The sequence below is a fragment of the Castor canadensis genome, chromosome 15 (genome assembly GCF_047511655.1).
Source record: "Castor canadensis chromosome 15, mCasCan1.hap1v2, whole genome shotgun sequence".
Classification (NCBI taxonomy): domain Eukaryota; kingdom Metazoa; phylum Chordata; class Mammalia; order Rodentia; family Castoridae; genus Castor; species Castor canadensis.
This window is the reverse complement of record NC_133400.1, coordinates 17,904,291-17,920,087: the sequence shown is the minus strand read 5'-3', so window position 1 is coordinate 17,920,087 and position 15,797 is coordinate 17,904,291. Positions and strand designations below refer to the sequence as shown.

General features: G+C 38.5%; 1 protein-coding gene across 4 annotated transcripts in view; it reads left to right on the top strand.

Annotated features, from left to right (window-relative positions):
• The window catches only part of Nfatc3 (nuclear factor of activated T cells 3), a 95,890-nt gene that overhangs the window by 67,042 nt on the left and 13,051 nt on the right, over positions 1–15,797 (top strand). For 2 of the 4 annotated variants that reach the window (XM_020171142.2, XM_020171143.2), the window contains exons 7-9: positions 2,045–2,100; positions 4,159–4,285; positions 8,558–9,559. In XM_020171142.2, coding sequence (XP_020026731.2) covers positions 2,045–2,100; positions 4,159–4,285; positions 8,558–9,559 — 1,185 coding nt within the window. Of the gene's footprint in view, positions 1–2,044; positions 2,101–4,158; positions 4,286–8,010; positions 8,092–8,557; positions 9,560–15,797 lie in introns of those variants that run through there. The other 2 variants (XM_074055782.1, XM_074055783.1) reach the window with 2 other exon arrangements.

Here is a 15,797-nt window from a genome sequence, read left to right as displayed (position 1 = left end):
TGCTGCACAGATGATCCTTGAAGACACTATGCTACTTGAAAGAAACTAGCACAAAAGATCCCATATTGTATGGTTCCATTTATATAAAGTGTCCGGGTAAGTAATCCACATAGACAGAAAGATTAGTGGTTGCCAGTGTTTGGAGGTTAGTGAGTGTGACTGCTATTGGTACAGTGTTTCCTTTGGGAATGATGAAAATGTTCTGGAATTAGTGGTGGTGGTTGTACAACTCTATGAATATACTAACAACCTCTGAATTGTGTACTTTTATTTTTTTGAGGTTTTTTTGGGAGGTGAGCAGTGTTGTGGTTTGAACTCAGGGCCTTGTGCTTGCTAGGCAAGCACTGTGCCACTTGAGCCACATCCCCATCCCTCTTTACCTTTTTGTTTGTTTGGTTTTGCAATGCTAGGGTTTGAACTCAGGGCCTTCACCTTGAGGCACTCCACCAGCCCTTTTTTGTGAAGGGTTTTTTGAGATAGGGTCTCATGAACTATTTGCCTGGGTTGGTTTCAAACCTTGATCCTCCTGATCTCTGCCTCCCAAGTAGCTACGATTACAGGTGTGAGCCACTGGCACCTACCTTCAGCTTGTTTTTTTTTTTTTGAGATAACTTTTTCCTGGGTTGGCCTCAAACTGTGTTCTTTCTATCTGCCTCTTAAGTACCTGGGATTACAAGAGTGCCCCACCATGCCTTGCTAAATTGTATAATTAAAAGGATAGAATTTCTAGTTTGTGAGTTGTATCTCAATTTTTGAAAAAGAGGAATCCTGTGTTTATCAGGATGTTTAATTTTATCTCTTCTTAAGCATATTAAAAATATTTTTTGCTGGATATGGTGGTGTATGCCTGTAATCCCAGCACTTGGAAGACTAAGGCCAGGAGGATAGTAAGTTTGAGGCTTGTCTAGGCTACATAGTGAGTTGCAGGCCAGCTTGGACTATATATATAGCAATATCCTGTCTCAAAGAAAAAAAAGTTGCATCAGTTACTCCATATCATTAAAAAAAATTTTTTTTAAGTTGTAATACGTAATTGTGGATAATATAAACAAATTCTCTCACTCCCCTGTCCCAAACAGATCCCTTGCTTGAATTAACTGTTGCTTTTCTTTATAGGTTTTATTTATATAGTTTTACATAGTTTTTCTTCTGTTTTCAGATTCTAATATTTCATGCATTTTTCTGAAAATTGCTTTTTCAGAGGTCAACATTAATCTTTTAAGATTGAGCCATGTGACTGAAATTATTTTATATTCACTTCTATATAATTTTTCACTGTATAAATATACCACAGTTTATTATCCTTTTTTTTACTGGATATTTGAAGTGTGTCCAAGTTTTGGCACTACTAACAATGCTATTTTGGATGTTCTGGTTCTTGTCACCAGGGGGCATTAGCAAGGACATCATAATTCTTAAATTATGTTAATCTTGTAGGGGTAAATGGTATTTTAAACTTTGGTTTTTAATTTTCCTAATATCTATTAAAGTTGTTACGGGGCATTCATATTTCCTTTTTGTGCAATACCTATTTGTATCTTTACCTTTTTTTCATCATTTTTTTTCCATTTTGTTATTAACTTAGAGGAATTCTTTATATATTTGAATATCAAAGTGAGTTGAGGAAGTACCCCATCTTTTTCCCCTCTTTGAACTTACCTGCTGACTAGTCTCTTGAATATGTGACTAGTTATACTTTCTTTTGAATATGTGACAGAGCAGCAATTATTTTCCAAAGATAGAATGGGTTACTTGGCAAGGGAGTGAGATACACAAGAAAAAGTTGGCCATCATCTGTTGGGATTGCTCTGAATACTTTCAGATACCACTGAGTAGACAGGTACAATGAGCTCTGTAGCTCCTGGACAGACTAAGGTCTTTCTTCCTTTCCCCCCACCCCTATCACTACACTGTCTTTTGGTATTAGAAGTCACTGAGAAAGAGATTCGCTTTGCAATAAATTTGCAATATTACATATGTTATATTTGGTTTGTATGCTTTCTGACTTGAATTGCTTTTAATTGTAAATTGTTTCTTTCAATAGATGGACGACCTCAGTGGGAGGTAGAAGGGAAAATAATCAGGGAAAAATGTCAAGGGGTAAGAAATTTACCTTAATTCTTAAGAAATATTTAAGAAAGTTGAGAAAATTAAATAATGTTGTATTATGATGTAGATGAGGATATTTAGAAAAGTAAATTAGAATTTCTCTCTCATTTTTTTTTGTTTGTTTGTTTTGGCAGTAGTGTGTTTGAACTCAGGGCTTCATGCTTGCTAAGCAGCGCTCTACCACTTGAGCCACTCCATCATCCCTGTTTTTGTATTGGGGAATTTTTTTTTTTTTTTGAGATTGGGTCTCGCAAACTATTTGCCAAAGCTGGCTTTGAATTGTAATCCTCCTGAGTTTTGCCTCCTGAGTAGCTAGGATTACAGGCTTGAGCCATTGGTGTCTGGCCCAAAGTAGAATTTTTAAAAGTTTAAGAGTGGGATACCTTTCTGGTTTTAAAATAAACAATGGTGTCTTTTTTGCATAAAAGAAAGGAAAAACTAGAAATGAAAGATTGTAGAAGTCTCTTACTGAAATTATCTTTATTTCTCTGAATTCAGAAAAGAATCAAAATAACCTGACATCTGTAGTAGATTAAATCCTTAGAGATTTGTTATTTAACCTGGTATTTCTAACTCCACAGCTACTTGATTAAGCCTTCTGACTTCCACACTAAAAGCTATGATCCTTCATCCTCTTTGGAATGGAGACCAAATCTCTGGGCTAGGAAATACCACTTTCTATAATGCTTTCCAAAGAGTTGGAACAATTAGACTGAAGATTGCATTTGGTTTGAGCTAAAGGTTTTCATTCTACTTCTGTTAAAAAGAGAGGAGAGGGTTTGGTACTGGGGTTTAAATGTGTAAAATAATTTTTTTTTTTTTTTTGGTAGTTTGAACTAGGGGCTTTGTGCTTGCAAAGCTAGTGCTTTACTACTTGAGCCACACTTCCCAGTCCATTCTGCCCTGGTGATATTGGAGATGAGGTCTCACAAACTAGTTGCCTCAAACTATGATCCTCCCAATCTCAGCCTTCTGTGTAGCTAGAATTATAGGTGTGAGCTGCTGATGACTGGATACATGTATAAAAAGTTTTTATATGGGTATAGATATTGTATACTGCCAATGTTAGGACATTTTGAATATAAAATTTATAAGAAATCTAAATCATTGTGAAGCTTGAGAAGTATTTAAAAATGATCAAAAAACAATGGACTTCCTGTTAAGAAATACAGTGCATAGCACTGGTGGTTCAAGTCTGTAATCCTACCTACTTGGAAGGCTGAGATCAGGACGATTGAGGTTCGAGGCCAGCCTGGGCAAATATTTCATGAGACCCTCCCAACTCCAAAATGACCAGAGTAAAATGGACTGAAAGTGTGGCTCAAAGTGGTAGAATACCTGCTTTGAGATTGCAAAACCTTGAGTTCAAACCTAGTCCCACCAAAAAAAAAAAAAGGCATAGTAACTTACAATATTTAGTAGAACAGAGTTTTTCACTACATAGTATGTGCTAAAGCTCTTATTTCTGCTTAACTAGAAACTCAGTGGGTGGGCAAAATGCAGTTTCTCCTTTAATGATTAAAGGATTTATTTCTGTCAAGAACGAAGTGCTGAGTGCTGTTGGCTCACAGTTGTACTCCTATTTGGAAGGTGGAGATTGGAAGGATTTTGATTTAAGGACAGCCTGGACAAAAAGTTCCTGAGATCCCATCTCAGCCAATAAAAGCTGGATGTGGTGATGCGTACCTGTCATCCCAGTTACACAGGAAGTATAAATAGGAAGATTGTGGTCCGGGCCAGCCTGGGCATAAAAAACAGAAAAATATTTTTCTATTTGAAAAATAACTAAAGCAAAATGGGCTTGGAAGCATGGCTTAATTGGTAAAGTGTCTGCCTAGCAAGCACTGAGTTCAAATTCCATTACCACCAAAATAAAACAGTGATGTATCCATTAATAAATCTCCAAATGACTTATATCATCAGTTCTTGTGCATAATTTTCTATGCTGGAAGAACCTTGTAGTTAAGACTCATGAGCTGCTCTTAGTTTAGCCAGGTGCATTTCATTTTTAGTTCTAGTGTAACATAATCTTACCTTCCTTGCTCCTAGGCTCACATTGTCCTTGAAGTTCCTCCCTATCATAACCCAGCAGTTACAGCTGCAGTGCAGGTGCACTTTTATCTTTGCAATGGCAAGAGGAAAAAAAGCCAGTCTCAACGTTTTACTTACACACCAGGTATGAGGAGTTGTAATGGTTTACTATAGAGCTTTCTTTCATAATGAATTTAAAAGCTACTCAGTGACTCTTATATTCAAATATTTAAGGTAGAATGTTTATAGTCAATAAAAATACCAGCATATGCCTAAAGTTCGTCTGACTTTAAATAGTAGATGTGCTATCAGTGACTATTTTGTAGTGATTTATTATAAGGAAATTAGAAGATGGAGTATAGGTTTGAAGTCTTTTCAGAAGGTTTCAAAAATTACCAGCACTATAGGAAGAGTAGCTGTATGTTTGTGTTGTTAAGTCAACAACTAAGTGGTAGTGCCCTTACCACTGAGAAAGGCAGTGTGTGCACTTCGTAGTGTTTTCATCTCAACTATTCCCACTCAGATAAAAAAAATTCTTAGCAGATTTTCATTTAACAAGTCTAACTGTACCATGCTGTTAGCTGTGGGGAATATGATGCCAGAGTGCCCAGTTTTATAGATACATATTAAGAAAGGAGGTGTCTACCTCTTTTTTCAGCAGTTCAAATGCTATCATTTTCCAGATTCCAGTTATGACACATAAATATTATCTGCAGTAATGCATACTAATGGTTGCATGCTGAAAGAACAAGTATTTATAGAAATCTCCTCTGTGTTAGACACTGTGCTAGTCACCAGGGTTTATGATAATAAAAAAATTGTAGTGAGCCTTACTCTCCAAAACTTACTTTTGCAAAAATTTTTAAATGGTTTATAACAAACAAAAAGAACGAACACACCTGGCACTGGTGGTTCATGCCTTTAATACTAGCTACTCGGGAGGCAGCGATCAGGAGGATCATAGTTCGAAGCCAGCCCAAGCAAATAGTTCTCTAGACCCTATCTTGGGGGGCTGGGGGGGGGAAGAAAACCTTCACAAGAAAGGGCTGGTGAAGTGGCTCAAGGTGTAGGTCCTGAGTTCAAATCCCAGTACCACAAAAAAAAAAGGAAGGAACACTTTTGAAATTGTGGTTATCCATTTGTTGTGTATATGTTTTAAAGCCTGGTTATTTTTCAGTTATATTCTGTAAAGGCTACTTATGACCTGAAAATCATTATTGCTTAATAATGTTAATATATTACTTGGAAGTCAAATATTTCAGGTCACTTTCAAATAGAATACAAGTCTTTCTAAACTAGTGATTTTGGTTATGCATTTCGATTAGTAGTAGTAGTAGTAGGTGTGTGTGTCTGTGTGTGTGTGTGTGTGTGTGTGTTGCTAGGATTGAACTCAGGGCCTTGTGCGTGCTAGGCAAGTATTCTACCTCTGAGTTACATCCCCAGCCCTTGGCTTTTTTGACACAGGGTCTCGCTATGTAGCGCACATTGGCCTAGAATTTGGTATCCTCCTGTCTCATCCTCTCAAGTGCTGGGATTACAGGAGTGCACCCCCAAGCCTAGCTTCATTCAGTCATTTAGTATTCAAGAGCACTTACCACATGGCAACATTTATCTCGGTCTCTGCTTGCATGGAGTTTATAGTCTAGTGACACAAATAGAAATTAATCAGTCACTAAATAAATAGCCAGTTTGTTATTATAAACTGAGTTAAGGATTCTGAAAGAAAGGGACACATTGCTGTGGGTACAAATAACAAAAGACCTTTGCCAAGGCTAGTAACTTGAGAAAAGGCTCCCATTTAGAAGTGATATCTGAGTTGATAACTGGAAAACAGTATTCATAATTATATAATGTTTACTATCTTACAAGTATTTTTCTAACCCCGTTGTATATTAACATATTAGTCTTTGTAATACACCTGTAAGATAGCTGTTACTCTATTTTCAGATGAGGAAACTGAGTGGTTAAATAATTTGTTCAGGATCTCTTAGTATATAATTCTTAGAGCCAAATCCTGAACACAGGCAGACTAGCTCCAGAATCTGGGTTCCAATTATGCTAGAGTACATCTTAGATTGTTTATCCAGCAAAAAGATGATTCAAATAGCAAGAGAGTTTTGAATATACAGAGAAGAAAGCACCAGTGATGATTAAGAATATCAAGTTTCTGCCAGGTTCCATTACGCCTGTAATGCTAGCTACTCAAAAGAGGAAGAGATTAGAAAGATTGTAGTTTGACACCAGCCCTGGGCAAATAGTTTGTGAGACTCTTTCTGGAAAAAAACCTATCACAAAAAAGGGCTGGCAGAGTGGCTCAAGCATGAGGCCCTGATTTCAAACTTGAGTACTACCAAAAAAAACCAACAACAGCAAAAATAGTATCAAGCTTCTGAGAAAAGTGGGAAGGGATAAGATGGTAACTCTGGTGCAAATACTGAGTTATCCCCAGTCCTTTTTTTTACTTTTCCTTTGAGACAGCGTCTCACCAGTCTTGGCTTTAAGATTGTAATCCTCCTGCCTCAACCTTGCAATTAGCTGAGATTACAGACACGTCCTACTACGCATGGCTGAGAGTAGGCTTTCTTGAATAGCACATGCCTTCTTCCTCCCATCCACCCCCACCCCCTTTTTTTGGTGGTACTGGGACTTACACCGTGGGTCTCACACTTGCTAGGCACACAGTCTACCACTTCAGCTACACTGCCAGCCCTAGTCTCTCTCTTCATGTAGAAGTATAACTTTGGGTTTATGATTCACTATAGCTTCTCTGAGACCAGAGTAGGAGCGAAATAGAATAGACAAAAAAAAAAAAAGAAAGAAAGAAAGAAAACATCTAGTGATCTGGAGATACAGTTCTAGTTTTGCCAGTCAGAAGAGATAGTACATAAAGACGTTAGAGGGATCAGGAGGTAGTAGACTCAGTGAACTATACTTGAAACTCTTGTGCAAAATTCTGAAACTGGATTGAGGCCTCAGTATTGTGACAGAAGTAACAAAAAGATTGTTGATATCATTTCTCTCTGTTCTTTTTTCCAGTATCCCAGTGGGGGATACTGGAGTTTGAATTTATACTAAGTTTTAAAATTGGGAAGTATGAGTCCTCCAACTTCATGTGTATTGACTATTTGGGATCCCTTGAGATTCCATATGAATTTTAGGATGAGTTTTCACTTTGCAAAAAATTGTCACTGTGATTTTGATAGGATTGCAATAAATCTGAGGACCACTTTGGGGAGTATTGCCATATTAGCAATATTAAACTTTAAATCTGTGAACCTGAGAAGTTTTTCCACTTATTAAGATTTTCTTTTTCTTTTTTGGCTTGAACTCAGGGCCTCATGCTTGCTAGGCAAGCACTCCCCTTTTTTTGTATTGGGTGTTTTTGAGATAGGATCGCACAAACTGTTTGCCCGGGCTGGCTTACAACCTAGATCCTCCTGATCTCTGCCTATTGAGTAACTAAGATTACAGGCATGATCCACCAGTGCCCTGCTAAGATTTTCTTTTTTTTTTGAGACAGCATCTCACTATGTAGCCCAGATTGGTTAGAATTCTCGATCCTCCTGCCTCAGCCTCTCGAGTGCTAGGATTACTGATGTGTGCTGCCGCATCTGACCTAAAGTCTTCTTTAATTTCTTCACGTGGCGTTTTATAGTTTTCAACAGTCTTACCATCCCTGGTTGTTTATTCCTAAGTATTTTATTTTTGAAGTTAACTGTAAATAAAATTGTTTTTATAATTTCATTTTTTGGATTATTTATTGCTAGTTTATAGAAATTCAAGTCATTTTTGTATATTGGTTTTTGTCTTGCTGCATTTGTTTATTAGCTTCTTGTAGATTCTAGTACTTCTTTTTTGTTTTTGATATAGGGCCTCACTATGTAGCCCAGGTTGGCTTGAACTTGGTATGATGATCCTTCTGCCTCAGCTTCCCAAATGTTGGTACTACAGGTGTGTGCCACAAGGCCTGGTTTCTAATACTTCTTTGTTTTTTTTAAATTTTTTTTAATGAGGATACATTCATTGTTTAGAGGGGATTCATAGTGACAATTCCAAATAAGCTTATATTGTACATTGGTTAGATCACCTCCACTGTCTCTCTCCCTGAACCCCTTTCCTGCTCATCAGTACTTCTTTTGATTGTCCCTTGATAGTAGAGAATCAAATGAGATGCATGTGAAAAATCATTATAAGCCAGAAGTTCTATTAATGTCAGATTCATGACTTCGGGTATCTGATATAATGTGCAAAACTACATGACTTGGGCTGGGGACATGACTCAAGTGGTAGAGTGCCTGCCTAGCAAGCACAAGGCCCAGTAACTCCAACAAAACAAAACAAAACACAAGAATGAAGGCCTGACATAATTATTTTATGTGTTGCAAAATAACATTTATTTTACTCACTTTCTTTTCAGTTTTGATGAAGCAAGAACACAGAGAAGAGATAGATTTGTCTTCAGTTCCACCTTTGCCTGTGCCTCATCCTGCCCAGACCCAAAGGCCTTCCTCGGATACTGGGCACGCACAAGACAGTGTACTGTCAGCACAGAGAAATTTGGTTTGTTCCATCCAACAATCATATGCATCTATGGTAACCTCATCCCATCTACCACAGTTGCAGTGTAGGGATGAGAGTGGGGGTAATGAACAGCATATGATACCTTCTTCAATTGTGCACCAGCCTTTTCAAGTTACACCATCTCCTGTGGGGTCTTCCTATCAGCCTATGCAAGCTAATGTTGTGTATAATGGACCAAGTTGTCTTCCTATTAATGCTGCCTCTAGTCAAGAATTTGATCCAGTTTTGTTTCAGCAGGATTCAGCTCTTCCTGGTTTAGTAAATCTTGGCTGTCAACCACTGTCATCTATACCATTTCATTCTTCAAATTCAAGCTCAGCAAGACATCTCTTAGGACATACACCTCATTCTGTGCAAACCCCACCTCATGTGCAGTCGGTGAGATACCATTGTTCAAGTACAGGACAAAGATCTCTTTCTCCAGTAACAGATCAGATCACAGGTCAGCCTTCTACTCAGTTGCAACCTATTACATATGGTCCTTCACATTCAGGGTCTGCTGCAACAGTTCCCCCAGCATCCTCTTGTCCCCTGGCTAGTTCACCACTTTCTGGGCCATCCTCCCCTCAGCTGCAGTCTATGCCTTACCAATCTCCTAGCTCAGGAACTGCCTCATCGCCATCTCCAGCCACCAGAATGCATTCTGGACAGCACTCAACTCGAGCACAAAGTACAGGCCAGGGAGGTCTTTCTGTACCTTCATCCTTGATATGTCACAGTTTGTGTGATCCAGTATCATTTCCACCTGATGGGGCAACTGTGAGCATTAAACCTGAACCTGAAGATGGGGAACCTAACTTCACAACCATTGGTCTACAGGACATCACTTTAGATGATGGTAAGTTTGTCTATGTGTTCTTAAAGCATAAAAATCCTGGAAAATTTCTTTAAGAGTCATGAAGAGGTTACTATGAATTACTTATTGGCATATAGTTGGGCTTTTAAATAAATTATTATTAGAAAATATGTTAATATATAACTTGAGGATACATAGAAAAACTTATTATTTGTTTTTGGCTTTTTTATGTTATTGGTGTTTGAATTTAGGGCCTCATGCTTGCTCTGCAGGCACTCTACCACTAGCCATGCCTCAGCCCTAAACCTATGGGGTTTTTTTGTTTGTTTGTTTGTTTGTTTCTGGTATCAGGGTTTGAACTTAAGGCTTCACACTTGCTAGGCAGGCACCAAACCTATGTCATCTCCTTTACCACTAATATTTATTACAGAATAGGGCATCCTTTGTTTTGAACATATAGTAAGATCGTAGTGTCTAAATAGAATTCAGGACCTAGTGCTAGTGGCTCATGCTTATAATCCTTGCTACTTGGGAAGCTGAAATCAGGAGGATTGTGGTTCAAAGCCTCCCTGGGCAAATAGTTTGTGACACCCCTCTCCAAAATAACTAGAACAAAATGGACTGGAGGTGTGGCTCAAGCAGTAGCATGCCTGCTTTGCAAAGCCCTGAGTTCAAACCCCAGTCCCACCATAAAAAAGGGAAAAAGAAAAGAGTAGAATTCAGGGGCATTAATTCAGCAAACATTGCTGAATGCCATCCATATCCAAGCCCTGAGCTAAATCCTGGGAATACTAGGAGTGTACAAAGAATTCCTGTTATTGAGGAGACTGACACAAGTAAAGAATTTGTTCCCCTGTGGCCTTGCCAGCTTGCTGAGTCAAGTACTGGTGATGGGCTGTTTTGCTGCTGTCACTACAGCTGTTGGCTCAAGGATTTAAAAAAAAAAAAAGGAAGTCTTTTTATATCTATGTAGCAAATTGGTATTCAGATTACTGATTTTATGAAATCGATAAATTGGAAAACACATTCCAATAATGAAAAATTCCCCCAAGATAAGATTTCCAGATAATTATTTTATTTTTGGCTTTATCATTTATATAATAGTGAAGTTTTTTCTAAATAGGTATTCAGTGAAAACTACCTATAACTGTTGTTCAATATGAAGATTCTAAAGATTCTAAAACATTGATACAGAATTTAGCCTCTCTGATCTATATTAATCTACTGTAGGGAAATAGTTCTAGATCACCCATGTCCTTTTTCAGAGAGGCTGAGTTCATTCCTTAGTTGCAAAGCTAGCATTAAATCTGAAGTCCTGAACACAAAGGGTAAGGAAGATAAATAAGATGTGGTATCCTCTCTCCTGGGGCTTTCCAGTCAGACTAGTACATGACTGACAGTTTATGCAATGTAGTGAGTCTGAGTCACCATAACCAAGGTATAAAAGAAGCATATTAGAAGATTAGCAGAGATATGTGACAGATGTCTTAGGAAGGATTCAGCAAGGCTTCTGTGAGTCAGAGACATTTGAGCCATGTCTTGGAAGATGAGTACATGTTTTCAGTAAATGAGGACCAGAGGGCAACTCAGACTGTAAAAGCAGAAACAGAGAATCTGCCTGGGAGAACATGATTCTGTGACTAGGGAATGAATGGTACAGTAGAAGATTATTTTCAAAGACATGAAAGGAGACAATCAAATAATTTGTGTTTTTTTTTTTTTTTTCTTTTGCAGTACTGGGGCTTTAACTCAAGGCCTATACCTTGAGTCACTCCACCAACTTTTTTTTGTGAAGGGTTTTTCCAAGATAAGGTCTCACAAACTATTTGCCAGGCTGTCTTTGAACCTCCATCCTCCTGATCTCTGCCTCCTGAGTAGCTAGGATTATAGGCGTGAGCCATGGGCGCCCAGCTTCCATAGTACTTTCTTATTTGTTATCTAATCCAGTTCTTACTATTCTTTTACCTCTGAGGTAGTGACATTTACAGAGTTGGACTTTGCAAAGGTCACACAAATAGTATGCAGCAGAACTGAGACTGGATTTAGATTATTTTAGTCTTTTTCTTACACCAGTATAGCTGCTACTCAGCAACAGCAGGCTGTGTTGGTAAGAGTTGTATGCTAAAGGGCATCCCTCAATGTGAGTTTTTGGTTCTAATTTTTTTTTTTTTTTCTTTTTTGCAGTACTAGGGCTTGAATTCAGGGCCTTTACCTTGAGCCACTCCACCAGCCCTATTTTTGTGAGGGTTTTTCTTGATACAGCCTTGGGAAGTATTTGCCTGGGTTGGCTTCAAACCACTTTCCTTCTGATCTCCACCTCCTGAGTAGCTAGGATTACAGGCATTAGCTACTGGAGCCCGACTGATTTTTGATTTTTTGTTTTTTGAGGCAGTATCTCCCTGTGTACCCCAACCTGGCCTTGAATCTGCCTCAACCTCCCAAGTTACTGGCCTAATGATTTTTTTTTTTTGGTTTGGTTGGTTTTTTTGTTTTTAATTCCTGGAATATTGTGGACATTCTTAGAAGTTTCACTGTATGAACACATGTTCACAGTTACATCTGATCTGCACTTGCTTGTGTTGGGAATACTTGAGGGATCTGGTCTTAAGTATCACTGCCTAGTAATGATGAAGCCAGGAGGTAGAGAGGAGCCTATTACTTTTGTGTAAAACAGATTTGAAATAAGTAAGTCTTTTCCAAATATCCATAGGCATTTGTTTTGTTTTGTTTTGTTTTGAGACAGAGTAGCCCATGATGGCCTGGAACTCACTATGTAGCCAAGGCTGACCTCAAACTCAGCATCCTCTTGCCTCATCCTCCTAAATGGTGGGATTACAGGACTGTACCGCCATGCCCAGCATACCCACAAGCTTTTAAAATGTTGCCTACTTCATTTTGAGTAGTTTTAGACTAACTATTCATAGTGTCTTTTTACCCTGAAAGAACAAGACCTTGAGTGATGACCATTATCATACATTTACAGTATAATTGGGAAGATGCTGGATTTATTGAGCAGGTCTTTACAGATGAAGACACTTTTCCTTCTAAAAAGAGACCAAATCTAGAACCTGATTTTATTTACTATAGATTGAGTGACATTTGGAGGGAGAGAGGGACAACAAATTGAAATTTCTTAAAAGGTTTGTATAAATTTAATTTATTTCAATTTTTGAACATATGAAAATGTGTTGCAAAAACAAAATCTAGAGAGATATGAGCTCTGTGATGGCAGGTAGAAAAGCAATTTTATTTTTGCTACATTCATTATATAGGGTGCACTATCAAAAAAAGCTTCCGGCTGGACACTGGTAACTCATGCCTGTAATCCTAACGACTCAGAAGGCAGAGCTCAGGAGGATTGCAGTTTGAAGCTAGCCCAAACAAATAGTTAGGGAGACCCTATCTTGAAAAAACCCATCACAAAAAAATGGGCTGGTGGTGTGGTTCAAGGTGTAGGCCCTGAGTTTAAACCCCAGTACCTGTGCCCCCCCAACTCCCAGAAAAAAAGTTCCCAGATTGTATCTTCATAAAGGACAAGGACTGGCTATTGAATTCTCTCATTGTCACCTATCAGAGGACTAAATAGAAGCTCAGTGATACCAAAACAATAATTAGGGGAAAATGTAAAATGTGTTCTGGACACCTCAGATTTAGTGGCTGTATAATTTTTGTAAATTGGATATTTGGTGTTTAACTTAAACTCTAAGGTGAGTTTCTGACTGAAAAATAGTGTGGCTCTCTATTCAGGGGGTGTTCCTTGGAGGTATTAACAGCAGATTACTGGACTTCAACCAAGCAGTATTCTTTTTCACATAATTCCCTTGGAAGGCTATAGTATATTCCTACTCAACAAATTTAGGAATTGCTCAAGACTGTTTTGCTCCTTGCCTTTCTTACTTTTTTTCTTTGCTACCTCCGTATTATTGTCCTTCATGAAGATTGTGTTATACAGCATGAAATTATCAATGAGTTATTACTCATATCTTTATAATTTTTTTGCATGGAGCTGTAATTTTTCTTACATCTTTCTGTGTACATGCCCCAGTTTTTGGTCTAAATGGTATACACTGAAAACAGTTGATTTATATGAAATAGAACAGTGAAACCTCTTGCAGTTGCTTTAAGTGAAGCTGGGAGGGGCCCAAGGTGGGGAGATAGTGGGGGTAATCTAACCCAATGTACAATGTAAGCCTGTTCGGAATATCATAATGAATCCTCCCTATACAGCGAATACATCCTAATAAAAATGAACCACCACTACCATACCTCCCAAAAAAGGTTAATTTCAGCTGGCAGAGTTGACTCAAGTGGTAGAGTGCCTGCCTAGCAAGAGTGGTATCCTGAGTTCAAACCCCAGTATCATCCAAAGGGGAAAAAAAAGTTGATGATTTTATAACAAATATAGAAATAGCCACAGTTGTGTTTAAAACATTTTTTTCTTTTTTGTACTGGGGATCAAACCCAGAGCTTTCTGCATGCTAATAAGCAAACACTCAACCACTGAGCTATATCCTCAGCTATTTAAAACATTTTTATTAAGATTATGGTATTATAAAACTAGATTGTCTTAAGACCTTTAAACAGGCCCGTTTTATTTGTGATTGAGCTAACCAAATCCTGTTACAATTTTCCATTGGAGTCCTCCTTCACTTCCTACTTGTCCTCCTTTGTTCACAATCAACAAAACCACAGCTGCAGCTCCTCATCAGAGAAGAGGATGCGGGTTAAATATAGCCCAACTTGCTGCTGTGGTGAAAACTGACACTACCACTTGCATACTCTGAGCAGCAAAATGCTGATCCTGAATGCAGACAATTGCTGTTTTGACAGTAAACAAGGTCTCTAGACATGACCTTAGCTGCTTGAGTTCTGTGTATAAGTGATAACCAGAAGAGCCTGCTTTCAAGTGGGTACTTTTTGGGGGAAGGGAGCAGAGTCTTGCTTTGTAGTCTATGATGGTCTCTTCATAGTCAGCCTACCTCTGCCTCCCAAGCACCAGGATTACAGGCGCCTACCACCATGCTCAGCTTATTAGGTGCTTTTTGGGGGAGGGGGAGGGGTTCGGTACTGAAGTTTGAACCAGGGCCTGCAGCTTGCTAAGCAGGGACTGCACCGCTTGAGCCACACCCCCAGCCCAGTATGTTCTTTTTTAAAGCAAGAAAATGGTAACTAAGATTCAGATGGTTACTTGATGGGGAAGGCAGAAGACTGATATGAAGGAGGAAGAGAGGTAAATATGTCAGTGTTTTGTGGTTTCACTGGTGTTTACTCAAATAAATATATTTAAATAAAAGGAAGTCACGCATAGCCAATGGGGAGAGTATGTCATGACTGAGACTATTTTAATTAATTACTTATGGACACTGTGGGTATAGGGAGGTAGATAATACTGAACTTTTTACTTTAACTGGCATACTTGTATACCTGTACCATCCAGATTTAAGCTTTTTTGGGAGGGAGAGGGTGCAGTACTCCAGGGTTGAACTCAGGGTCTTGCTTGCTAGGCAGGCACTCTGCTTCTTGAGCCATTCTGTCAGCCCTTTATTCATTGGTTATTTTTGAGACAGTGTTTTGCTTTATGCATGGGCCAGCCTGATTCATGATCCTCCTATTTGTGCTTTCCCTTGTAGCTGAGATGACTGGTATGTGTCACTGTGCCTGCCATTGGTTGAGATTGGGGAGGCGGGGTCGGGTCAAGAACTTTTTGCCTGGGCTGGAGTCAAACTGCCATCTTCCTGATCTCTGACTCCTGGGTAGCTAGAAATACAGGTTTGAGCCACCATGCCCAGCCTTAAACATATTTATGATGAATAATACCATAGGCTTTAAGGTGTTATAAATAATGCCCATGTAGCCTTTGGATTGTCGTTTGCTACCCTGGGTATACGAGAAGAAAAGTTAGTTTCCAGACCCAGTGAAGAAGGAATAAACATTTGAAAAAGCTGTGTTTTTTAAAATATCAAGTGTGTTTTTATAGTTGTAACTTTTATAGTTGTAACCTTTTTATAAAAAATAAATACATTGCCAGTAGCTCATGCCTGTAATCCTGGCTACTTAGAAGGCAGAGATCAGGAAGATTGCAATTTGAATGAGAACCTATCTCAAAAAAAACTCTTTACCAAAAAGGGCCAGTGTGGGGGGGGGTTACTGGTGGAGTGGCTCAAGTGTAGGCCTTGAGTTCAAGCTTCAGTACCAGTAAATAAATAAAGTTCCTATCATTTGAGTAAAAAGTTTTTTCTTTGAATCAACTTGATATTAACATTTTACTGTATATAAACTG